Source organism: Rhinatrema bivittatum, chromosome 2, assembly GCF_901001135.1.
Source record: "Rhinatrema bivittatum chromosome 2, aRhiBiv1.1, whole genome shotgun sequence".
In the NCBI taxonomy this organism is placed as follows: Eukaryota; Metazoa; Chordata; class Amphibia; order Gymnophiona; family Rhinatrematidae; genus Rhinatrema; species Rhinatrema bivittatum.
Genome location: NC_042616.1, coordinates 388011229 through 388039117, shown reverse-complemented (window position 1 = coordinate 388039117; position 27889 = coordinate 388011229). Strand labels below are relative to the sequence as shown.

The following is a 27889-nucleotide window of genomic DNA, read 5'->3' as shown; positions in this document are numbered from 1 at the left end:
TGTGCAATAAATTTACAGCACTGAATTAGATCAGTGTTTCCCAACCTTTTTTGTATCATACTACATCCAGCACAGGGTTCATTTCATTGTGACACACTACCACCTTCACAATCATCATCTTTCTTCCCTGTCATCCCACCTCTGATATCATCAATTTCCCTCTCTCTCTAACCCTTACTATCAATACCTTCCCTTTCCTTTGCCCCCACCCCTGGCACCATCACTTCTCTTTATCAATCCCCTAGTATCACCACCTTATATTTCCTTCCTTCTTCCCCAACATTTTCTTTTCCTTTCCCCTGCTATCATCACAGTCTCTTCCCTTCTCCCTCTCTCCCACACCCTGGCATCACCACCGACCCTCTTGCTCGATCCTTCTGGCATCATCACCACCTTCCCTCTCTTTCCATCTGTAGGGCAACACTACCACCTCCTCTTCCTTCTCCCTTCTAGCACCACCACCCCACCTTCTCTGTCCTTTCTTCTGACTTCACCTTGTTTCCTTCCCTCTCCAACCGATCTTCTCGATCCAACCACTGGCATTATCACCACTTTTTCTTGCCTCTCTCCTGGCATCATTACCACCTTTCCTCTCCCCCAACCTCTCCCCCTCCATCCCCTGGAATCATCACCACCTTCTTCCTCTCCCCCCCCTGACATCACCACTTTCTCTTCCCTTCCCTCTCTTTCCACCCTTCTGGCATCGCCACCACCTTTTCTTGCTTCTCTCCTGGTATCACCACCTTCTTCCCTTTTCTCTCCCTCTACTCCTGGCTTCACCACCTTCTCCCTCCACTCTTTGGAATCAGCCCCAATTTCTCTTTCCTTTCCTCCATCCCTTTAGCACCATCATCTTAGCTTTCCCTCTCTCCTGGCATTATCACCTTCTTCCCTTACCTCTCCTTCTACCCCACTGGTATATCATCGCCTTCCTTGTTCAACCACCCAGCCCCAGTCTAGCCCTTATAATTTTCCCTCTTTCCCACCACCTACCATCATTACCTTCCCTCCCCTTGCCTCCATGGCATCATCACCTTTCCTCTCCCTCACACCCCTTCGCACATGTAGCTGTTTCTCTCCTTCCCTGACCAGCACAAGTCTGAGCAGCACTTACCTGCTGCTGCTTCCTCCTCTGCTGGCTTGCCTCTGCAATAGTAACATCACGAGGCCAGCATGTCTTGAAAGAGAGAGCTAGCAGAGGGGGAAGCAGCAGCTGCAGCAGCAGATAAGCACTTCTCTCTGACGCCCTGTGCTGGCAGGAGAACATCCTGCAGGTTATGAAGGGAGACAAATGGAAGACTGCCAGTACCTCCTCTTTTCATATCCAGCTCTTCTCGCGGCACATCTGCAGATCAGTCACAGCACACAGGTTGGGAAACAGTGCCTTAGATTACTCTTGAGTCTATCTCCTTTCACCCTCATCCAAATTATATATAAATCATAAATCCAGAGCCTCTTTTCCACTGAAAGAGGCCTGCCTCTTGTGCCAGTGATACCTTGGAGGTATTTAAATATCTCTATATCACAAGTTCCCAACCTTTCAGGGAACATGGATGGACCCCTTTTCTGCTTCAAAACATTTCACAGACTCCCCACACACTTCTCTTTTGTTTTTTTAATACCATAACAAAAGAAATAGATATGTATTCTAGAAAGCGCAGCTGCTTACCTGTAACAGGTGTTCTCCTAGGACTGTAGGATGTTAGTCCTCTTGGATAGGTGACATTATCAGATGGAGCCCGGCACAGAAAACGTTTGTCAAGGTTTCTAGAACTTTGACTGGCACACTGAGGATGTCCAGCATGTCGCTATCTGAGCGTCCACATGGGGTCTTCTTCAGGCTCATAACATAGAATTCATGAGCGAAAAAAAAAAACAAACCCACACACGAGAACTCAATTCCACGCAGGCAAGTACGGCTTTGTCTGAGTTGTGTCCAGTCTGGCTCCTATGAAATCCAGATAGGGAGACGGGCTCAGGTGGGACTTTGGGTAGTTGATGACAAATCCTAGAGATTGCAGCACCTGTATGGTCATGCTAAAAGCATCCAGGCTGGGAGGCACTTCTGACCAACCAGTCATCTAGGTAGGGGAACACATGTACTCCCTGATGCTTGAGATGCACTGCCACCGCTGCCAGGCACTTGGTGAAGACTCGAGGGGCTAAGGCCAGGCCGAACGGCAGAACCATATACTGGCAGTGAGCCCACCCAACCACAAAGCAAAGATACTTCCTGTAGTTTGAGAAGATGGTAATGTGGACGAAGGCATCCTTGAGATCGAGGGAGCAGAGCCAATCTCCTCTTCTGAGGAGTGGGATCAAGTGCCCAGAGAGACCATTTTGAACTTTTCCCTTTGAAGGAATTCATTTAAGGCCCTGAGACTGAGAATGGGACGTTGTTTCCCCAGTTCTCTTTGGTATCAGGAAATACCTCAAATAGAACCCCCCGGCCTTGCTGGCATCGGAGAACAGGTTCTACCACTCCTGCCAGAGAGCTCTGTTAAAAGTATTTCCTGCGGAGCAGACGAGCCCACGATGAACATGAAAGAAAGCCCGCAGAGACGTCTCTGAAATTCAGCCAATAACCCTGGTGGAGGATAGCAAGAACCCACCAGTCTGAAGTGATGAGCGAAGGAAAGAATCTTGACCCCTACTGGAGGACCATATGCTGAGGGTATGGTGTGCTGACTCATGCTCTCTCATCTCCAGTCAAAACCCCGTTACGGTGGTTTGCTAGGAAGCTGGCTGGGACCTGGGGGTCCACTGCTGATGAGAATGACCCCTGGAACCAGCATGGGATGTGCGAGCTGGGAAGGATTTCCTCAAACTTGGTCGAGAGGATTTCCTAACAGGAGATGGCAGATCAGAAGCACTGGCTGATAGCTATTGAAAGGTCTCATGATGACCCTTCAATTGAGCTATCACATCTCTGACCTTGTCCACAAAGAGATTCTTTCCAGTACAGAGCAGATCAGCCAGCTTCTCCTGGACCTCTGGTTGAAGGTCCAAGGCACCAATGCCCACAGCAGCCACTCTTGCCTCTGTCTCAAAAACATCATAGGTGGACCTCACCTCTTGTTTCCTGCCTACAGACCCTGTTGTACAACCACATAGAATGCCTCCTGCTGCTGCTGCGGCAGGCGTTCAGCGAGATCTTGGACCGGTTTCCACAGGTTCCAGTTGTATTGGGTCATATATAGTAGGTAGGAGGTGATACGGGTGATAAGCATAATGCCCTGAAACACCTTTCTACCTAAGGCATCCAGCTCCCTGTGATCTCAGCCTGGAGGGGTGGAGGCATGAGTGTAGGAACACTTGGCCTTTTTGAGAGCTGACTTCACTACCAGGGATTGGTGAGGGAGATGGCATCTCTCAAAACTCAAAGCCTGCTGAACCAAATAGATGGCATCTGCCTTTCTATTTACCAGAGATTGGATGCTGCCATATCCTAAGCAGAAGTTCCTTAAAGATATCATGGACAGGAATGGCCACTTTCTCCCTTTAGGGCATCGACAAACCGGAAAACTTCCAGCATCTTATGTTGAGGGTCCTCCTCTGTGAGGAGTTGGAAGGGAATGGCTTCAGCCATAGCCCAGACAAAACCCACAAATGAGAGATCCTCTGGGGAAAACCTATGCCTCTCATTGGTGGCAAAGGCTCTGAGAGAAGATCACCCGAGTCCTTGGAAGAGGAATTTGATGTGTCATCTCTCCATGGGTCATATGCACTCTCACTAAGGTCCCTGGAGGGCCTGTGCAGGCGAGCCCTGTCCAAGCTCCTCGGTATGGACACCGGTAGCACCAGTGGTCTCAAAGGCGGTAAAGGCACAGATGGTCGTGAGGATCCCAAAGTCCAAGGCACAGGCTCGAGGAACTGTGGCCTCGGGACCAATGGACCCGATGGTGCCAGTTTCCACTGCGTATCTTCCTCCTCCTCGGAGGACTCGATGATGGGAATTGCTCCATAGGAGGGCATCAGTGGCCGCTGGAGAACAGAGGGTCCCCCCAGCACCAGTTGCTATGTATAAAAGCTTTGATCTAAACTGAATACGTAGGGAGGGCAATTCCCAAAGCTATTTAAAACTTGCCCACATACTTGAAAGTTGAAGCCAACAGAGGCCTCCACCTCCCATTCCAGCTGCAATGGGGAAAGGGAAGCGAGTTCAAAAACGTTCCAGGCTGGCAACTCAGTATAACCTAACAAAACCCATCCCTGGTCCTTGGAGATCCGCAATCTAATTTTCAAAGGGAAACTGCCTGTGGAGTTTCCTTTTGAAAACTCAGGAGGCAGGAGAAAGCCAGTACTTTTGTTCCTGTGTACTTTGCATCTGCTTTGAAACACGTACAAAGTGCAAGTGTGAAAGTATGGACTAAGATTTCAAAATTAAATCTCTGCTTTAATTCTCTGCAGGTAAAAGTATGCATGCTGTTCATAGCACAGGCACTTTTACCCTCAGTGGGGGGAATAGTTATTTTTTTAAAGGGCCTTTTTAACATGGGTAAACAGGAGATTACCCACATAAAAAGTTTTGAAACTTGCCCTCCCTGAAAATTTGACCACCTTTTAGCCTACTTTTCTTTTATACTTTATTTTCTTTTATGATCCTTACAAACACATACAGAAAATGATAGTCATACAATAACAGATTTTAGAAAAGCAAAATAGCAGCCTGCTTCTCAAAGGGAAGAAAGCTTATGAGATCTCTATGCTTGTATATGTCTCCCCCTAAATAAATTGTGTGTTTAATGTCATATCCAAATCTGGCTATTGTCTCGTCCTCTTATCTCATTATCTTCTTGATCCCTGCTGATCTTTCCCTTCTTCCCTCCTGGACCATGGTGGTATTTTATTCCTTCCTCTCTCTCTACCTCGGTCCAGCATGATTCCTGGACTCCCCCTCTCCCCTGATAGGCTGCCATTCATCTCACTCCCCTTATCCAGGTCAGTCATGGATTCCTGTCCCCGTCTTTATCCTCCATTTCTTCATGCCTGTCTTTCTTACTCCCCTCTGTCTTTCCCCTTATACTGTCAGTCAACCCCAATCCCATTTTCTCCTGTCTTCCTTTGAGCCACTCTACTCAATTTTTTGGTGTGGTGCAGCTCTCCTCTCCTCTTTCTCTGTGAGGCCAGTGACAGAGCACTTGGCGCCAGTGGGAAAAGTTTCTCACCACTGTGATAGCCTTATTTGTTAAGGTATCATTGGTTGCCAGTCATCTAGAGAATTAAATTCAAAGCTGCGCTCTTGGCTTTTAAGGGTATTAAGGGACTGTTTTCAAACAGCTTTAACTCTGTTTTGAAGCTGTACCAACCCATTAGGGTTTTAAAATCTAGCTCGCAATTGCTACTGCACGTGCCATCTTTTAAAGTTATCAGACTAGATGAGTCACGTGAAATACTTTTCTATGTTCAGGGTCCCTTGATTTGGAATTCGTTGCCAGAGTGTTTGAAAGTTGAAACTGGGCTGTTAAAAAGCCTTCTTTTTGCAACAGGCATTTAACATATAAAGGTATCAAAGCAAAGGGTAAATATGATGATAATGAGTTGGTAGTATGGGAATGGTCAAGTGCAAGTGATTTATAGCCATTAAATTGTTTATTGTGTACATGTGAGTTTTGTTTTAAGACAATACTTTGTGTGTTTTTATATGTTATAATTGTGGATTTTTAATTTGAAACTGCCTAGAAATATTGATGGGCTGTTAATACATTTTTTAAATAAAGAAAGAAAGAAACCAAGCTTTCCTCAGTGTGCAGAGAGGCTGCAAAGGTTCCGACAAGTGCATTTGACCTCTCTCTTCTCCACCTTCGCTAATATATGCAGTACAGTTGGAGGCTTCTAATGGGTGCAAATGACCCCTTTCTGTTCCTCTTCTTTCTGGTCTGCAGCAACGTGGGATGAGGTTTTGGGGGCCATAACAGGCCCCTAACTCTCACTCTCCTGGCCTGTGGCAGCGGCTGAGCTAATCACAGGTAGCAGCAGGCCACTCATTTTCTCCCTAGCTAAACTTTCTTGCATCCCTCCTGGAGGATTCCCCTGGGATGGTCTCACAGAACCCTGGGGATCCACTGCTCTATATCATCTCCCCTATCCCACCTTTCCTCTAGGATATACATGTCTCTGTCCCTATACACTTTACACAAAGACCACTCATTAGTTTAGTAGACACCCTCTGGACTGAATCCTTCTGGTTTATATCCTTTTGAAGATGTGATCTCTAGAACTGTACACAGTATTCCAAAGGTCTCACCAGAATCTTACACAGGTGCTATTTCACTTATTTTTTGCAGTGGTCTCTCTCTTAATTTTAATCATATTTAAACAAAAAAAAACCTGTATGTACTTACATGCAGTGTATTATGAAGGGACTAGGATGGACAGAAAGGACTAGAAAATTCAGTGTGTGCAGTAGAAAAAAAAGGAAAAAACGACAATCTACTACAACATACACATTTTGAAATCCAGTTTTGAACAATACTAGATAAAGTCTAGGAAACAGAATAAAATAGAAAGGTACGAAGAAAACAAATACAGAATACTAATGGTACTGGAGTTGAGAGAAAGAATGATAAGGATGCTTGCATAGTGTAATTCTGTATATGCACTGTACACATAATCAAGCAGTCTTACCTTTGCAATTTGATCAAACTTGCCAAATAACTCATTAAGCATGTGCACAAGTTCTCCGGGTGAGCAATCACTGGCCAGTCGAGTGAATCCCACAATATCGGCATATAAAATGCTACCAAAGTAAAGAAAATAATCAATATTTACAATTCATCTAAGGTATACAGAAAAAGCTTTCCCAATACTCATATTAAACATTTCTATATACCCATGTTATTTATGTGCATACTGAACATTAATTTTAGTAGCTTCAGTTCAATAGAAATACCAAAGTAAAATAACAAGCCATAACATGAATTTTGAAGAAAAGCCTGAAAAGTGTAATTTTCTTTTCTGATCTGGAAGTCTTTTTTTTTTTTTTTTTGCTCCTTTTTGCTTCAAGCCCAGTTGGAACTAACCTCTGAGCAACAGCACCATGAGTTTGCATTCATAACTATCCAGGGTTTTTTGACATTTTATAAGTTTCTTTTCCCATTTCTCCCAGCCACTACAGCAGCAACATCTGCTGGAACTTGGTACACACATATACCAAGTCTAGCACTAGATGTCACCATTGTGCAATAGTGGAGGCTCCCTCTCTCCAGAAGCCACAAAGACCATCTCTGCAGCATCCCCAGCAGGTCAGAGAAGTAGAATACAGATTCGGAAATCAAACCCTCACTTCCATGGCAGTGTGTGCATCGCTGCCATTTAGCACATGGGTCTGTTCCAAAACTTGTAATTGTTAATAACATACATACATTTATAACATGCTTTCCTTTAAAAGTTAATTTTTCAAATATTTTTCCAGTCTATATTCTGACAGCTACCCTTTAATAAATGTACTTATTTATAGATGTTTTAAGCTATATTTAAAATTATTATTGATAGGTAGCAAAATAAAAGTAAAATGGGTAGAGGTCAATCAAATCACATGAATGCATTAGAGGTAAAATAAAAGAAAAAACTAATGTAGGCTTTATGAAAGTCAAGAGAGATGGATTTTTAGTTTTGCCTAAAACAGGCTTATGCATACTATTTATAATTACTCAGTTACGCAGTAATCATCATTCATCACAAGTCATACTCAACACAAGCTTTGTATCCTTTTCTCAATCATAAAGTGTAGACAAAGATACCTGCTCTGCTTGTTAAAATTCATAGAATTACTGCTCATTCTCACAGATGAAATGGCTTACCATCAAAGACTGAATCTTGAAGTTTGAGCATAAAAAAAGATTATGTTCTATAGCCTAAGAAGAATGAATTTCATTATTGGGAAAATGCTTGTGGGATGAACACTAGTCTACAGGCACAGACACAGTAACAAGTAGGTAACACTGATGAATATACGTGTAATGATTAAAATAGAGAGAGATATAAACTCTGGCATAATGGGGACAATAAACACAGGGGAAGGCAGGCAGAAGGACATGCATATTGTCTTTTTAAATTAATTTATTTATAAGCATTTGATATTCTGCTTTAAAAGGTAGGCTCATAATGGATTAGATAAACTAACAAGGTACTGAGCATATAAGTAATGATTACATATAGATATGATATACAGATATGAGTTAGATTGCAACTAAATAAGGAAGTGAATTCAATATATATAAACTATATTATATATATACAGTTTATATATATAATATGTATATAGAAATGCCAAAGTAAAATATGCAGTTAAGAGACAGTGCCTTTTCCATTGCTGGACCAAATCTGTGGAACTCCCTACCAAGAAGGCTACGACTGATCCCAGACAAAAAAATTTAAAAAAAAGAGCTAAAATCATGGCTCTTCAAAAACGCATACAACCTAATCTAACTCAATTAGAAGAAAGGATTCTCTAAATTGCCACTTAATGAACTAAGCAATTACATTCTCAAATAATTCCCACTCAGATTTACTCAACCTGAAGTAAAGAACGATTATTTATGCACATTCTTCATCATGAACTATGCCTTTTACTCACCATGTCATCTACTATTCCTCTTTCAAGTATCCACCTGAGTCATAAATGCATTGATCTGACTCTATGAATGATTAGACCCATATTATGAATGTCTCAAACTATCGAATAGCCATAGGGCCGGATTTTAAAAGGGTTACGTGTGTAAATCCGGAGGGTTTACGCGCACCGGGCCTATTTTAAAAAGTCTCTGCGACGTGTGTAAGTCCCGGGGCTTGCAAAAAAGGGGTGGGGAGGGGGCGGGGCAGGCCGGACATGGACGGGGTTAGGCTCCCGGCACAGCAGCCATATTTGCCGCTGTGCCGGGGATCGCGCGCTGGCAGTTGGCCGGCACGTGCAACTTACTTTAACCCCAGGACTGAAGTAAGTTTGGAGATTAAAAAAAGCAAAGGAAAAGGTAGGGGGGAAAGGGCGGGGGAAGGCAGCACAGCTCGGCGTGCGCAAGTTGCACAACTGTGCACCCCCTTGCGCGCGCCGACCCCCAATTTTATAACACGCGAATGCATGTTATAAAATCGGGTGTACATGACTGCGCACCGGGTAGCACGCACACATGTACGCCATGTGCGCTTCTTTTAAAATCTACCCCATAATCTATAACTGTCTCTTGAGAACTGTTGTGATCTTTATTAGGAATGATGGTATATAAAATGCTTAAATAAAGTATATATATAATTTATTTACTTAAGATGCAAGTTAAACACCAGTAATGTGTGAAATATTAAGAACTAGTTAGATAAAAGTAGCCCAAAAGTGGGTGAATCTTATGAAATTTGCACTCAGACTTCAGGTGGGCAGGTGCTACAGGATAAAGTCTCTGCTGTGCAGACTAGAGTGCAGTAGGAGGAAGGAACAGGAGAGAAAAGCTTCCTGCCTATCCTTCTCCATGGCCATTATCTCCTTACTGTCTAGAAGGTGAATGATGAATCCCCAAAATACAGTACATCACTTTAAAAGTCATAATAAACATTTAAAAGTCTGTCTTTTCTCCACCCAGGCCTGAAATTCCACTAGACAGTAGAGGCACCAGAACGAGGAGATACATTTAAGGGGATGGGAGATCGAGAGGGGGAGGTAAGAAACAGAAAGGAACAGCGTTTGTTGGGAAAGAGTAAATGAGGTGACTGTGTGTGCTATTTACACGATACTGGTTGTAGCCCTATGCGGGCAAGAGCCAGGCGACTGTGAAAGCACATTTATTCTGATACAATTTCCCAAAAATCAGATTTGAGACAGTATTGGTAAAATATAATTCCTCCTTTCTAGAGATTTGTTTGATTGATAGATTTATATAAAGAGGATCTTGAAGCCTTATACAACCGTTTGTTTGTGGTTTATTCATATCTTGCCAAATTGGAAAAACAGGAAAATTGTGCATCCTGTTCTTGCTTAAGTAGAACATAGGGACATTTCTTTATAAACAGTCCTGCATAAAGCAAGACACTTGGCTACCCTAATATTGCGGAAACGGTAACATACACAATTGAAATGGGAGAGAAGAAAAGAGTAAAGGGAAGGATAGGAAAGAAGAAAGGAAGAAATATAGCAAAGGAGGAGAGGGAAGGGAATGTGAAGCAAAAGCAGGCAGCAGTTCCTAAAATTGTTTGGCCAAGATTAGCTGGTTGGCACTATTAAAAATGAAACTAATCAGATAAATTCCTAAGCCTGTCCCCAGCATTCCTCCAACCTGGCCACCTTTTGTTGAGTAAATTTTGTCTGCACAGCAAATGCATGCTACCCAGAGAGATGAGGAGATATTAATAAAAGCAACATTTCTGCAGTTAAAAGAAGATTTTAACTATATAAACACTTTGAATATCAATCTGTAAAGGGTTTTTCCATATGCACAAAAAGCAAATGTTGCTAACCTGTAACAGGTGTTCTCACAGGACAGCAGGATGTTAGTCCTCACATATGGGTGACATCACAGGATGGAGCCCTATCATTGAACATTTCTGTCAAATTTTCCAGAACTTTGACTGGCCCCCTACTGGGCATGCCCAGCATGGCACTAACCCTGCATCCAACAGGGGTCCCCCTTCAGACTTGATAAAAAGCAACAGGTAGTGCCGAAAATAAAATAAGAAGACGTTATAAACCCAACACTGCGGGGTGGCAGGCGGGTTTCGTGAGGACTACCATCCTGCTGTCCTGTGAGAATACCTGTTACAGGTAAGCAACATTTGCTTTCTCATAGGACAAGCAGGATGTAGTCCTCACATATGGGTGAGTACCGAGCTGAGGATGTCCGAGTATGCACCAAATGTACCCAGGCATGCAAGGAACTAGGCCTGGGATGAAATTTGGCCGAGGGCATCCTGAACCTCACCAGGCAGGCGGAAGAGTGTTGGTACGTCATGTTGTACACAGGTTGCGCGAGACAGACTGGCCAAAGATGGAATCTTGTCTTCCGGCTTTGTCCAAGCAATAGTGGGCTGTAAAGGTATGGAGAGAACTCCAGGTGGCAGCCCTGCAAATGTCAGGAAGCGGCACCAATCGTAGGTGTGCTACTGAAGTCGCCATGGCCCTCACAGAGTGTGCTTTAACAAGGTCTTGAAGTGGAATGCCTGCTTGCTGATAGCAAAAGAAAATGCAGTCCGCTAACCAGGAGGAGAGAGTCTGCTTACCCACAGGCTGCCCCAATTTGATAGGATGGAACGAGACAAACAATCGAGTGCTTTTCCTGTGAGCAGCTGAACGGTATAGGTAGAACGCTAGAGCCCGTTTGCAGTCAAGGGTATGCAGAGCCTGCGCTCCTGGATTGGAATGGGGCCTGGGAAAAAAGGTAGGTAGTATAATGGATCGATTGAGATGAAACTCCGAAACAACTTAGGTAAGAATTTAGGGTGAGTGCAGAGGACTGCCCGGTCTTGCAGAAGTTTAGTGTAAGGCGGGTAGGTAATTAGAGCTTGTAATTCACTAACTCTGCGAGCGGAAGTGATTGCCAAAAGGAAAATCACTTTCCATGTGAGATATCAAAGGTCACAGGATTGAAGAGGCTCAAAAGGTGGTTTCATGAGCCAACCCAAAACTAGGTTGAGGTCCTAAGAAGGGGCTGGAGGACGCAGAGGAGGCTTGAGGTGAAGCAAGCCCTTCAAAAAACATGTTACAAGGGGTTGTACTGAAATAGGAACTTCCCCAACACCTTTATGGAAGGCTGCAACCACACTGACATGCATTTTGATGGAGGAAGTTTTTAAACCTGACTCTGAAAGTGCCAGAGATAGTCCAGAAACTTCGTGATTGGACAGGTAATGGGGTCAAGGGATTGAGAAGAGCACCATGACATAAACCTGTTCCATTTGTAAGAATACAATTTTCTCGTGGAAGGCTTCCGTGAAGCAATCAGGACACGGGAAACTGGTTCAGAAAGGTTAAGTGGGCTGAAGGATTAACCTTTCAAATTCCATGCTGTCAGGGACAAGGCTTGAAGACTGGGATGGCGGAGGCACCCGTCGTTCTGAGTGATTAGAAGCAGGTCCTTTCCCAAGGGAATGTGCCTGTGAATGGAGAGATCCTGAAGTATTGGAAACCACACTTGATGTGGCCAGTGGAGTGCTATCAGGATCATGGTTCCCTTGTCCTGACGTAACTTCACGAGAGTCTTCGAGAGAAGTGGAAGTGGAGGGAATGCGTATAGAAGACCGGTTGTCCATGATAGGGAGAACGCGTCTCTTGGCTGATAGTGTTGGCTGCAAGTGAGAGAGCAGAAGTTGTCTACTTTGCGATTTTGAGGTGACGCAAAGAGGTCTATTTGAGGATAACCCCATTGGAGGAAGATCGAGTTCGCTACTGAGGGGTTGAGAGACCAATCGTGCGCTTGAAAGGTGCGACTCAGCTTGTCTGCCAACACATTGTCCAATCCCGGCAAGTAGGTGGCCCTGAGGTACATCGAGTGGGAGAGGGCCTCTGCCCATATCTATGCAGCTTCCTGACACAGAAGGTAGGAGCCCGTCCCTCCTTGTTTGTTGATGTACCACATGGCCACCTGGTTGTCCGTCTGGATCAGGATGACTTATTGGAGAGGCGATCCTGAAATACCCTGAGAGCATATCTGATTGCTCGCAGCTCCAGGAAATTTATTTGGTGTTTGGCTTCCTCTGGACACCAAGATCCTTGTGTCTGCAGATCGGCCACGTGGGCTCCCCAGCCGAGGTTGGAAGCATCGGTGGTGAGAGTTAGAGGGTCTGGAGCCTGGAAGGGCAAGTCCTGGAGGAGATTGACCTGATTTCTCCACCAGGCGAGAGACTGACGGATTGCATCAGTTATGTGGACAATGGTCAACAGGGGTTGAATGGATTGAGTCCATTGTGACCTTAAGAGTCCACTGCATGACTCTCATGGCCAAGTGGTCCATTGGGGTGACCTGAACTGAGGATGCCATGTGTCCCAGGAGGATGAGAAAGCGATGTGCAGTCGTGGAGTGTTGAGAATGCAGCTGGTGTGCAATTCACACGAGAGTGAGAGCTCGCTGTCGAGGCAGAAAAGCCTTTGCCTGCAAGGTGTCCAAGTCTGCCCCAATGAACGAAAAGGTTTGAGATGGGACTAAGTAGGATTAGTCGTAGTTGACAAGAAATAAGAGTGAAATTAGAGTGTATAAAATAAGATGTAGGGACGACAGAGCAGCTTGCTGAGTGGGAGCCCTGATTAACCAATCGTCTAGATAGGGGTAGACGTGAACACCTTGAGTTCTGAGGAAGGCTGTAACTACAATGAGGCATTTTGTGAAGACTCGTGGTGCAGACGCAAGGCCGAATGGAAGCCCTCGGTACTGATAGTGCTTGGGGCCTACTAGAAACCTCAGGAATTTGCGATGAGATGGAATTATCGCAATATGAGTGTATGCGTCCTGGAGGTCTAGAGAGCAGAGCCAGTCTCCTCTTTGTAGAAGAGGAAGAAGAGAGCCAAAGGTTACCATTTTGAACTTCTCTCGCTGGAGGTACTTGTTGAGGGCACGTAGATCCAGAATTGGATGAACACCTCCTGATTTTTTGTGGATTAGAAAGTACAGGGAATAGAACCCTAGGCCTTGTTGTGTGTATGGCACTGGTTCTATTGCTCTGGACTGGAGGAGGAGGGAGACCTCCTGCTCCAGGTGCAGTGAGTGGTTGGATGTTCTCCACGTCAGTAGAGGGTGGGGAGTCCGGTGGAATGGAGAGAAAGTTCAGACGATAACCCTGAGCAATTATCACTAGGACCCACTGGTCTGAGATGATTGAGTGCCACCTGTTGTTGAAATGGCACGATCGACCTCACACTGGTATGTGGGGCAATGGAAGCTGGCTGCTGCTCTCTATGTAAGAGTCAAAAACCGGATGCAGGGCCCGGCTGAGGGGCTGTTTGCAATTTTTATTTATGTGTCTGACGAGACTGGGCTTTCTAAAATGGTCTCGTAGAACGGGTTCTAGTTGGTGGCGGGTAGGACTTCTTCGAGCGGAAGAATGACTTCTTAGAGTCTTTCCTAAAAGGCTGTTTTGAAGAGTATTCGGAAGGCATGAGAGAGAGCTGTCTCATGGTCTGATGATAGTCCTTTAGTTCCGCCACAGTCCATTGAATCTGCTTGCCAAATAGATTGTCTCCTACACAGGGGAGGTCGGACAATCTGTCCTGAACTTCAGGGCGAAGGTCGGAAGACTTGAGTCAGGCCCATCATCTTGCCGAGATAGCAGCTGCAGATACCCTGGTTGCAGTGTCAAAGATATCATACGATGATCGTATCTCATGCTTGCCTGCCTCAAAACCCTTGTTGACTAGGGTTTGGAGTTGCTTTTGAAATTGCTGAGGCAGGGAGTCTGTTAAATCTTGTATCTGCTTAAATAAGACTCTATTATATTGGGTCATATAGAGCTGATAAGAGGCAATTCTGGAGATGAGCATTGATCCCTGGAAGACACGGCGACCAATGGCATCTAGAAATTTCTATTCCTTGCCTGGGAGAAAGGAAGTGTGAGGTTTTGCTCTCCTTGCTCTTTTCTGGGCAGATTCGACAACAACAGATTCAATTGAGGTTTGTGAAAACCTGGAGCTGACTGAACGAGATAGGTGGTGTCAGCTTTCCTGTGGACTGGAGCCACAAAGCCAGGATATTCCCAGTTCTTTTTGAGGAGATCTAGAAGAACCTGGTAGATAGGGATGGAGGTTAATTCCTTGGGAGCATCCAGGAATTGTAACCGCTCCATGATTTGATGCCTGTCATCTTGTTCAGTCTGCAATTGGCAGGGTACCCATTCAGACATCTCTTTCACAAAATTTATGAAGGAAAGGTCTTCTGGAGGAGAACACTTTCTACTTTCAGTAGGTGAAGGCAAATCATCGGTGTCTGGTGAAGAATCAGTCCAGATGTCGTAGGGATCAGCACCTGCTCCTCTAGGGACTAGAGGAGGATGAGGCGGTGGGATCCCTGAAGGTCCTGGTCGAGGCTCCGAAGGACTCAAAGGAATAACTGGAGGCACCGATGAAGGCATCGAAGGCACCAGTGCAGGCATCGAGGGCATCAATGGATAGCTCGATGGTACCGATGGACACGTCGGCACCAATGGGTGGATCGGTGGCACCGGACGTATCGGCAGAACTCCCGAAGGAGGGATGCGGAGCAGTGTTTCTCCTCCCGATGGCAATGCAAGCGGGGAAGGCACCGGAGCCATCGGTGACCCGGGGTCCATCAGTGGAAAAGCAGCCATAAGCGCTTCCATCCTCGAGAGCAGCGGTGCCAACACTGCAGGAATCGGGTCAGTGGTCGGTTCCGCAATCGGTTCTGGTGTCGGTGCATCGTAGAGATGTGAATCGGAACATCGTGAATTTTTTTTCGTGCAGCCTGATCGGGGTTTTTTTTTGTTTTTTTTTTTAATCGGCTGCCCCCCAGCCGATAAACAAAAAACCCACCCGACCCTTTAAAACAGCTCCCTTAGCTTCCCCCACCCTTCCGACCCTCCCAAAATGTTTTAAAATTACCTGGTGGTCCAGGGGGGTCCCAGGAGCGGCGCCATCTTTAAAAATTGCACGGGCCATCCAGTGCTCCTACCATGTGACAGGGGCCGGCCAATGGCACGGATACCCTGTCACATGGTAAGGGCAAAGGGCCATCGGCACCATTTTTATTAGTGGCAGCCAACAGCCCGAGAGCGGGAGATCGCTCCCGGGACCCCCCCTGGACCACCAGGTAATTTTAAATTTTTTTTTGGGGGGGGGGGGGGGGTCGGGAGGGTGGGGGAAGCTAAGGGAGCTGTTTTAAAGGGTCAGGCTGGGTTTAGGGGTTGTTTTTGTGTGCCGTTTTTCCTGGCCTCCCCCAAAACGATAAGAGAACCCCATGAACAATTTTGTGGGTTTTCCTATCGGTTTCGGGGAGCACCCAATTTCTGACGACTTTGAAAATATCGTACGATATTTTCAATCGTCAGAAAAACAATTCACATCCCTAGTGCATCGCCTTGTGGATGGCCTCCTAAACCATCCAGTTCATTTCTTCTCAGAGACCTAGAGCAAGCAGCCCGGCTCCAGAACAGAAGAAGGAGGCAGAGGCATAGCCGGAGGGACCACCCTAAAGGCGGAGTCGCGGCTCCCGATATGCTGTCGGGTGAGGGTTGTCTCGGTGCCGGTCACTGAAAAGGTCGGTGCCTTTTCTGGACGGGGTTTCTTCGACGGCGGCTCGGACGATGGCGAGGTTGATGATTTCGCTCCCTCAATTGTCCGAGACTTTCGATGCCGGTAGCGATGTTTATCTCTATGATCCCCTCGGTCCTGGGGGAGGGAGGAGTAGAGCGTGACAAAGGCCGAGAAGTCGTTGATGCTGGACGGTCACCGGCCGGAGGTCGATTCTGGTGCGAAGTTATCTGTGCCGGTTCTGACGACGTCGATGCAATGGACAGCGTCGGGGTTTGAGCACGGAAGAGAAGCTCCATCTTCTCCATTCTAGCCTTGCGACCTTTTGGTGTCATAAGGGCACATTTGGTACAGGTTAGGACATCGTGCTCACTTCCGAGACACATTACACAGACTTTGTGAGGGTCTGTGATGGACATGGTGCGATTACCAGTCCGGACACCGGCGGAACCCCAACACCATGGCCATGAAAAAATTGAGCTGCAGTACGGTCGACAGCCGGTAGGCCGCGAGGGCCAAACTCGACGGTAATCTACGGAAAATGGGTAAAATCTTACCGGAGTACCGCGGCTTGAAAAAGTTGAAGGAGGGACCCCGTGGGGTAAATTAATTTTTAGTAATTCCGTGACGAAAATTCCTGTCAGGAATCTCTGCAGAGCTCCTTAACCGCGTGGCTACTGCTGAACGGAAAAAAGAAGACTGAAGGGGGGACCCCTGCTGCCTGCAGGGTTAGTGCCATGCTGGGAATGCCCAGTAGGGGCTAGTCAAAGTTCTTGAAACTTTGACAGAAGTGTTCCGTGATTGGGCTCCATCCTGTGATGTCACCCATATGTGAGGACTACCATCCTGCTTGTCCTGTGAGAAAAAAAAAACCCAAAACCTTGGCAGATAGCCAAGTTATGAAGACCGATGCAGAGTTTACCGGTGTCTGTCTTCATAACCGGCAGCTGCCGCAGGGTCACGTTAGCAAGGAGGCGCAAGGGTCGCTTGCAGCGCCTCCTTGCTAGGCAACCCCCTAATTTGCATCCCTTGAGGATGCCATGCATGCGCTAAGAAAGCGGGTGCTGAAAAGTCAGCGCCCGTTTTCTGTAAAATTTATTGCATCGGCCCCAAAGGCAGAAACAGCTTAAAGACTGTAGTAAAGCAATAGTTAAGTGAATTTAATTTCATCAGTAAACACAGAACAAAAGAAAAATTAGTTTAACCTAAGGATAAAATCACCAACACTTTTCCCAGATCTTCTGCAGCATTACTTATATGCTTTGCCAGCTTCTCCTATGTGGTTTAACTCCCTGCTGGAGAACATAAAATGAGAGAGATATCTGATGCCTGTTTTTCAGCTGAGCACCAGTCTCTCAGTAGCTCTGCTTTCATTTTGGTCAAGCATATGTGAAGTGGACCAGGCACAGAGAAAAGGGCTAGATAACTCGTTTGGACAGAGAAACCCAAACACACAGGCCTCCCCGTTATGAACACCTCTGACTGTTCCCCTCCTTCTGATGTGGAATGCACCCACATCTTGAGTTAAAATACGGTCTTACTCATCAAGTTATCATGAACAAAACAGAACTTATTTCTGGGGTTTCCAGTAATCTGAATATACAAAATCATAAGGCTAACACCGGTGGGGGGTCCCTGTCACGCCGATCACTGCTGTTCGTCTTGCTTTTCAGCATAATTGATCGGCTTCCGATTTGTTTCTTGGGAAGAATTGCTGGACCAGAGGCAGCATGGATTCACCAGGGGAAGATCCTGTCAGACAAATCTGATAGAGTTTTTTGACTGGGTAACCAAGGAATTGGATCAAGGAAGAGCGCTCGATGTCATCTACTTGGATTTCAGCAAAGCTTTTGATTCGGTTCCGCACAGGAGACTGGTGAATAAAATAAGAAGCTTAAGAGTGAGTGCCAAGGTGGTGACCTGGATTGCAAACTGGTTGACGGACAGAAGTCAATGTGTGATGGTAAATGGAACTTACCCTGAAGAGAGAGCGGTATTGAGTGGAGTGCCACAAGGGTCGGTGTTGGGACCGGTCCTGTTCAATATCTTTGTGAGCGACATTGCGGACGGGATGGAAGGTAAGGTTTGTCTTTTTGCGGATGACACTAAGATCTGCAACAGAGTGGACACGCCGGAAGGAGTGGAGAGAATGAGATGGGATTTAAGGAAACTGGAAGAGTGGTCAAAGACATGGCAGCTGAGATTAAATGCCAAGAAGTGCAGAGTCATGCATATGGGGTGTGGAAATCCGGAAGAACTGTATTCGATGGGGGGAGAAGGGCTGATGTGCACGGGGCAGGAGAGAGATCTTGGGGTGATAGTGTCTAATGATCTGAAGTCGGCGAAACAATGAGACAAGGCGATAGCTAAAACCAGAAGAATGCTGGGCTGCATGGAGAGAGGAATATCAAGTAAGAAAAGGGAAGTGATTATCCCCTTGTACAGGTCCTTGGTGAGGCCTCACCTGGAGTACTGTGTTCAGTTCTGGAGACTGTATCTCCGAAGGGACAGAGACAGGATGGAGGCGGTCCAGAGAAGGGCGACTAAAAAGGTGGAGGGTCTTCATCAAATGACTTATGAGGAGAGATTGAAGAATCTAAATATGTACACCCTGGAGGAAAGGAGGAGTAGGGGGTGATATGATACAGACTTTCAGATTCTTGAAAGGTTTTAATGATCCAAAGACAACAACAAACCTTTTCAGTTGGAAAAAAATCAGCAGAACCAGGGGTCACGATTTAAAACTGCAGGGAGGAAGACTCAGAACCAATGTCAGGAAGTATTTCTTCACGGAGAGGGTGGTGGATACCTGGAATACCCTTCCAGAGGAAATGATGAAGACCAAAACTGTGAAGGATTTCAAAGGGCGTGGGATAAATACTGTGGATCCATAAAGTCTAGAGGATGTGAATGAAGACAAGAGGCATGGGTTGGCTTGAGGGAATGTTGACTACTACCTGGAGATGAATATCCTTATTCAATAATGCGACTCCAACATTGCTCTATGCTTCAACGGCAAGAGGAAATGTGGAAAAAAGGATTTGCAACCACATAAAAGCAGGGGAGTAGCTTGCTTGCTATGGCGGTTACTACCCCAAACCAATAAAATACCTGATACTTCACTTTCAACGCAAATCCAGCATAGCCCTCTGCTTCAACGGCAGGGGAGGAAGTTTGACACTTCACGCATATCCAGCATAGCCCTCTGCTTCAACGGCAGGGGAGCAAGACTGATACTTCACTTTCAATGCATAGCCAGCTTGGCTCTCTGCTTCAATGGCAGGGGGGAATGAAGAAAGGTGGATCTATATTCAGGCAACAATCAACAAGGACTGAATTACATAGTCTGAATAAACAGATAAGCATGGGTGTGGCTTGCTTATTGCGGTGGTTAATACCCCTAACTAAATTAAGCTATTTCCCTTAGATGCAGGTCCAACACTGCTCTCTACATTAATGGCGGGGGTGGAAGGGAAATAGAATAAAAAAAAGGTTACTAAGAGCCAAGAGAAACAGATAAGTATGTGAGAGAAAAAAAGTGCGAAAGCTTGCTGGGCAGACTGGATGGGCCGTTTGGTCTTCTTCTGCCGTCATTTCTATGTTTCTATCCATATTAAAAGACACTAATTTAATCAGGGATTCAAAGGCATTCATAGCAACATTAATCAAATGCTCTTATATCAACTATATACTTCCCTGGGTTAGTAGAAATAACCATAAGTGATCCACCTCTCTCTATACCAGCAGACTATATTACTCCAAATATCATCATAATTCACATCATTTTATTTACATTAACTGTCTCCTATGGAAGACTAAGAATTTATTTATTTATTTATTTGATTTATATTCTGGAACAATGCCACTCCCCAGTCCACTTATAAGGCTTTAATATGGAGGAAGAATTTCTGTGAAATTTCTAAGGTTGATGTTCCACACAACAATTTATGTTCATTATTTATGTAACTGACAGTCCCCCCAATAACCACATCAGTTTTATTCGCATCAGTACTCACATATTAGATACAAATTAATGCTTTTGATCACTTCATGGAACTATCTCTCCACATTGAACCCATTCCAAATGTCTCCTTCAGGTAGTAGGCAAAGATTTCCTTGGTATCTCCAGCTATCACTTCTCCAAGACCTCTTCTTCTCCTGTTCATCCATAGACTGTGGGACCCTGACCAATCCTAAACACTTAAGACCCAGGCCGAGTCTCTTGCATGTTTCCCTAGAGGGGAGAAATATCTCTCCAGCGTCCAGTCTTTCCCCTCGACAGAGAAAGCCCCTGGAGAGCTCTCTCCTTAATGAGAATCACCCTAGCACCCTGCTCTCCAGGTGAGATCCGCCCAACTCCTCCTGCCAAACTTTGAACACTTTCTTATACAGCCTAAACAATACTCCCCAAAGAGGACCCTTTTCCCAGGACTTTTTTAAAGGAGAAAGACAGAGTAAAACCCAAAAAATGTTCAGTCCAGAACCTTCCCATAATTCAAGATGCACAGTGTCCTTTTAACATTCATTCTATCATCTAGTGGCTGTTCATAGTAATTATTAGAGGTGTGCATACATTTTTCTTCACCCCCATTTCGTTTTAGGTTCCAGGGTGGGCCATTTCAGTCCACTCGGATTGGAACATTTTTTTTCTTTGCCAATTTTGTTTAAAAAAACAAAACCAAAAACCCAAACCCCCTGATTATAAGAGATGTCCAAAACCGAGGGATATATAGCTATATAGCTATACTTATATACATATACACACATATACTTAAAAAAAAAAACACCTGGTTAATGAATTTTAAAATAGTTTTTAAGCCATATTATCCTCCAAAAAATGATCACTATAAATATTCCTTGTATATTAGACCACATAATAGGCTCTACCACCATGCATATGCTTTCAAAGCCTTATCTATGTTCATAGGTCTATTCCTATTGTAATTTTTTAAATTTTTTTTATTACACATTAAAAATAGTACTTATCTTGTCTTGATGTATTCATTTATTAGACCCCTTATGCCATTACTGTAACCCCCAATGTTTAACAATACCATTTTGGAAGCCCAGATAAGATGTATTCCATGCATTAAAAATGGCTACAGAAAGGCCAAATGACTGCTAGTGTGGTTTAATGGTGAGGTAAAGGAGGCAGTTAAAGCTAAAAGGGCATCATTCAAAATATGGAAAGCAGATCCATAAGATGAAAATAGGCAAGAGCATAAAAATTGGCAAGTTAGTCTCTCTTGACCTGTCTTCAGTTTTAAATCTATGAAAACGCATTCGAATGAGACAAAAACTAATAACAAAAATGATTTCAAGAACATTTGAAGCAAAAAGTCTGTAAGGGAGTCAGTTCAGCCCCTAGTTGACTGAGATGTAAAAGGGCAGTTCAGGGAGGACAAGGAAATAGCAGAAAAACTGAATGAATTTTTTGTCTTGGTTTTTATGGAGGAGGAGGTTGGGAACACACCCTCACCTGAATTCATCTTTAATGGTAGAGATTCTGGGCAACTAATGCAAATATCAGTGACAATGGAGGATATAATAGATCTGATTGACAAACTAAAGATTGACATCCAATCCCAGAATTCTAAAACATGTCATTTAAAACAGCCATGATTCTGAAAGACTAGAAAGTGGCCAGTGTGACACAGATTTTTAAAAAGGGCTCCAGGAGTGATCCAGGAAACTATAGACCAATGAGCCTGACATCAGTGCCAGGCCAAATGGTAGAAGCCATTCAAAAAAATCATCATCACTGGACAGACATGGCTCAATGGGGATGACTCAATGGGGATGAGTCAACATGGTTTTAGTAAGGGGAAGTTGTGTTTTACCAATCTTTTAGAATTTTTTGAAGATGTAAATAAAAGCAAGTTTGCTTACCATAAATGGTGTTTTCCATAGATAGCAGGATGATTTAGCCATGTTTTGTGGGTGACATCATCTGGTATCACGGGGGCAGAGCTATCTCTTCAAGATTGCAGAGCTTTGCTTATGTGCCTGCGCGGCTCTTCCCACACATTTCCTGGAGGTCTCTTCAGTTCATGATAAAGCCATTTTAATGAAGTAATGTAGACAGCCAGGAAGGAGAGCTGGGAAGGGGGGGGGGGGGGGGTTGTCACATGGCTAAATCATACTATCAATAGAAAATACTGCTTACAGTAAGCAAACTTTTTTTTTCTGTCAATAAGCAGGGTGAATTAGCCTTGCTTTCTGGGAGTCCTAAACTCAGGATTGCCTTGACTTTGTGAAACACATTCAATTTGTCCTCTCTTTCCCAATTAGAAATCTCTTTTTCTTTTGCAACCTATCCTCTTTGTAGACAGCCCCTCAAGTATGTGGTTTAAGATTACTGATCCTGCCGAGCTGATGATGCTGACTGCTGGTTGAGACAATAGTGAGATGTGAACCTACAAATCGATGACCATGTAGCTGCTTTACAAATGACCTTAATCAGAACATTTAAAGATGTGCCTTAGAGGCAGCCATTGCTCTCACTTGATAAGCTTTAATGGAACCTTTCAGTTAGACAAATTGTGCAGCATGACAGAATTGAATACATTGAGTTATCCAATTTGACAATGTCCTCTTTGTCACTGCTGTACCAGGTGCATCTGCATTAAGAAAAACGAACAGCTGGTATGTCCATCTGATAGACAGAGTTATTTTCTTGTAATAGGCTAAAGCCCATTTGCAGTCTAACATGTGTAAATTCCTCTCCCTGTCATTCCCATGTGGTTTTGGAAAAACATGGGTAGAGAAATGATGGATTCAAATGGAATGCAGAGTCCACTTTTGGTAAGAAAGATGGATGGGTCCAAAGATAGACATTGTCATGATGGAACTGCGAATATGAGGAATAGTGTACCAGTGCTTAAAGTTCACTCAGTCACCTTGCTGAAGTCACTGAGATCAGAAAAACAATCTTCCAAGTTAAGTGCATCAAAGATGCTGATTCCAGGGGTTCAAATGGCTGAAACATAAGTTCGACCACATTTATGTCCCATGGGACCAGAGTTTATTGGATTGGAGGGCGAAGCGGAGAAGGCTTTTCATATACTAGAGGATGAGTAGAACTGGATGGTTCATCCTTTGTTGTATGATAAACTGCTATTGTACTTAGATGAACCCATATGGATGTTGTTGCTAACTTCGACTCAGAGAGTATGAAGGTATTCTAAAAAATGTTCAGGAGTGCAGTAAATGAGTCAAAGCTTTTGGTGTAATACTATTTCGAGTATCTTTGCCATTTATAGGCATAATTTCTCCTGGCTGAAGGCTTTCTCGCAGACATTCTAATGTTCTGAATGTACGTCGGTAGCTTGAAGTACTCTAGAACGATCCATTAAATCTCTATGCCATCAACTGGAGGGAGGAATGCATCAGATAGAGTAGAGTTACCCCTTTTTGGGTTAGTAGGTGTGAACTGTTCACCAGTGAAAATGGTGGATGACTGGAAAGTTGTATGGGTTAGGCATATCAAGGTTGTCTTGGCCACGCTGGCGCAATAAGAATCATGTTTGCTCCATCTTGGATACAATTTTGGACTGTTCGAGATATCAGAAGAATTGGCAGGTATTCATACAACAGGCCGTTCGACCAAGGAATTAGGAATGTCTCTTGAGATACCACCTGTGCTTGGGGCAAATGGAGCAGAATCTGTTCAGGTTTTGAGTTGTGTTCTGTTGCAAGTGACTGAACAGGTCATCCACTACTGCTTGATCTAGTGACCTTTCATGAGGATGAAATATCCTGCTGCGTCTATCAGTCTCTGCATTCGCCGCTACCTGCAGGATGATAGTGTGTGTTTCTGTCCATTCTAAAATTTGCACAGCTTCCTTGCAAAAGGTCCTGGAACAGGACTCACCTTCCTTGTTAATGTAAAACATAGCTACTTGATTGTATATATCATTATACATTGTCCCTGAAGTTTTGGTGCAAATGTATTAATTGCATTCTTTATTGCTCAACTCTAAGAGGTTGATCTGGAAACTGCTTTCTTTGGAGACCACAAGCCCTGTGTGAATTGAACTGAAGCAAATGAGCTCCCCATCCTCACATTGAGGTATCCGTTGTGAGTATCAACTAGTGTGATGGAATCCGAAAAGGGACCCTTTTGTCACAACTGATGGAATCAGCCACCAAGACATGTCCCTTTTCATGGAGGTTATCTTATGTATTCTCCTTTTTGTGGGTGACTGTATTGAGTCAGTGAATGATACATCAGAAAACATCAAGTCCATTATTATTACTCTCAATCAGTGGCTGATGATGGATAATTTGACTATGAACATGAAAAAGACAGAAATCTTGTACCTTTAAGGAATCCAAAGGTAAATTTCCCTTCCAATTTGTCCATTAATGGAAATGCTGTTCCCATATTAAACCAAGTACAAAATTTGGGTGCTATTATGGACACCTCCTTAACTTTACATCACATATACGTAAGTCAGCATGTTCATAATGAATATTATAAATTATGTTTGATTTATAGGATTTACATGTATATTGAAGAACATGACCTACAAACAGTTGTGCAGTCTGATTATGACTCCATTTGACCCTGTAATTTCTTATTTTTGGTTTACTACAAGTAACACTAAAATCTTTACAATGTGTTCAAAATTATGCAGCAAGAATTATATTTGGAATTCCTATACGCCAACATATTTCTCCAACCATGAAACAACTTCATTAGCTTTCTATTACTTGGTGAATCAAATTTAAATTCTTATTGTTTGTTTTTAAAAGATTCAATGGGCTCATGTTTTCTTGTTTCAATGCTGATCTAAAGTTGTACCAATCCACAAGACTCCTTCGATTGGCATCCCAATTACTATTAAAGGTTCCATCAATTAGATTGATAAGGCTAGTCAAATCATGTGAATGTCTCTTTATAGTGCAAGGTCCTTTGTTTTGGAACTCTTTACCTTTGAAGCTTAAGAAACTCATCAGCTTTAGAAAATTATTTAAAACTCATTTGTTTAATTAGGTGTACAATATTTAATTTTTTAGATTTTTTTTGGATAGCAACAGGGATGGTATTGTTTATGTTTAATTTATTTTATTTCTTTTAAAAATAAGAGAACTGCTTTTTTAATATTAGCAGATGTGAAATGTGTTATTCATAAAAAAAATTGTGTATGATATTTACAAAATGATTACTTTTGTGCAGGTAGATGTTTTAGGATGTGAGAAAATGAATATATTAGGCATTTAAGCAGCTAATATGTTTGTTTTGTTTTTTGTTTTACTGACCCATGTGCTTTGTATTAGTTTTTGTTTTAATGATGCATTTTTATTATGATTGTTTTGTGAACCACTTAGAAATTAGATAAGTGGTATATAAATAACAAATATATAAATAAATAAAATATTGCACCCAATGGACTTTTACTCCCCATTGCAACCACAGGTGCAGTCGGTTGTGAGGGACTACATGTATCGCCACTGTCATATGACCCAGCAGAATGAGAACTCTGCGTTTTGTTGCATGTAATTGCTGCCGAAGTTGGAGGCAAAACAAGCACAGCATCTGAGCTCTATTGGGCAGGAATGCTCTGCAAAGGGGGATGTGGATCCTCTCTCCAATGAACTGAAGAATCTGAGATGGAACCAGACTGGTTCCAGGTTCTCAAGGCATCAAATTGTGTCAGCTAGATGGCCTCAAAAATCTTTTGAGTTCGAGGAGACAATGAGACAGTCATCCAGATGTGTGAACATTCAAGTCCCCTTCTTTCATAAATGAGCAACAGCTTTGTAAGACATTTTGTGAAAACTCTTGAGGCAGATGAGAAGCCAATCAAAAGAACTTTGTGTGGTAATGACAAGAGTCCACTTGGAAACTTAGGTAGCGCAAACACGACTTGTGGATTGGGATGTGAGTATAAGCATCCTTCAAGGCCAGGGAACACAGCTAATCGTTGAGCTGTATAAATGGCAGAATTGACTTTAGGGAGGTCATCTTGAATTTGTTTTTTTTGAGGGATCTGTTGAAAGAATGCAGGTCAAACATTGGACAAAAACCCCCACTCTTTTTTGGGATGAGAAAATTTTGGGAGTAGTCGTCCTTGTTGAGCTAAACCTGCAGCAGCATGCAAATTGCCTGCTGTTGAAGTAAAGCTTGCGCTTACTGCTGCAACAAAGGAATCTGTGAAGGATCCCATTTTGGTGCTACTAGATGTGGTATTGATTAGATTTGCTTGAAATTTAGTTTGTATCCCTGAAACATTATACTCAAAATCCAGAGTTCCACTGGGCGAAAATATGTCAGTCTTCCCCCTATATGTGATGATAGCTGTAGCTGGATAAAATTCAAAAACCCTGTTGTGGCTTTGGGGCTGTGTCTGCTGCTGCTGCCCCTGCTGATTTCTCTGCTGATTTCTTTGCTGAAATTGCTGGGCTTGCATCCTTGGTGGTTGGCAGGATGTAGTCCTATAGGGTTGGTAGTGGCTATAGGGCCTCCTTTGTTAGAAGGGTTTTTTATATTGAGTAGTATCTCCTGGCAGTACTCTTGTTGTTCCCCAGGCAAAATAAGTGATAAGGCCATCATGTTTTGTTCTTTTATTTGAGAAGCAGTCTCCCTCAATTTGTTGCTGAAAAGACTGTCACCCTTGCAAGGCAAGTCTGCTAGCTTTTCATGGACTTCTTCCCTAATAGTGCTGTACCAGTACAAGGCCATATTTTGTGCAGCAATGGACACTGCGGAAGTGCACACCGAGGTATCAAAGGCATCACAGATGGTGTGAAGTAGATTGCTTAAGTCCCTCTTCCAAATTTACCAGAGGGTGAGATGTCAACTGTTCACCCATGTCCGATCTTACGAAAGATTTTAGTTTCTGAACACATTCGTAGACGTACTGAGTTATATAAAACTGGTGTTGTTGAATTCTCGAGTTGAACATGGCCCTTAGTTTCAGTGAAATACTTTTTGACATATCACACAAAAGGTAGTCATTCCTGTTCTCTTAAGTTTTTGATTTTTCTTAAGCAGCTTTTATAATTACTAACAAATATAGCATTGTAACATAACATTTGTGTTGCAATGTTGTAGTTGTTTATATAGACAGTCAGATGCTATAAGCTATATAGAGATACTGAGCCACAAGGTTGAAGAACATTTTGAACAGCGATGAGGGCAGTTTACATTCCATCTAATGTTATAGAAAATATTCTTAGTACAAACACAAGATTGCTAATGCTGGCAAATTCCAAGAAAACATTTACATGCAAGACCAAGAATTAAATTACTATATGGCCATTCAGATTATTTGTTTATAACAGAAAGCCAGTCGTAGAAATTTTGACAATTATGTAACCTAGTTTAAGGATTAGGAATATACAACTGAAATTCTATATAATGCTGTGTTAATAGTAAAATCATTTGCGAGGGAGTTTTGAAGTCTTGCGTGGCAATCTGCCTTTCCATAAGGTATCTTATTATTTAATGTTTAAGATTTATATTATTTTATATCAGATAATAAAAAAAAACAAACTTTCCTCTACAGCAAATTGCTTTAAGCATTATTATTTTAAGAGAACCACAACAATAGAACTCTGAAAAACCTTGCAGCCAAAGTTGTTGAAGATCCTGTTATCTTTGCTTGAGGGCATGTTAGAGTGATGCTGTGATTTCTTCATCGCCGACTCCACCACCACTGAGGCATGTGAGAGTTGTACTACCCCATAGTGAAAAGATTTTCTCATCTG

At 43.5% G+C, this 27889-nt stretch overlaps 1 protein-coding gene across 1 annotated transcript in view; it reads right to left on the bottom strand.

Annotated features, from left to right (window-relative positions):
- Positions 1-27889, bottom strand: part of ADCY2 (adenylate cyclase 2) — a 1371519-nt gene that overhangs the window by 502970 nt on the left and 840660 nt on the right. Inside the window, exon 6 of the mRNA XM_029590013.1 lies at positions 6628-6739. Within this exon, the coding sequence (XP_029445873.1) occupies positions 6628-6739 (112 nt within the window). The remainder of the gene's footprint in view (positions 1-6627; positions 6740-27889) is intronic.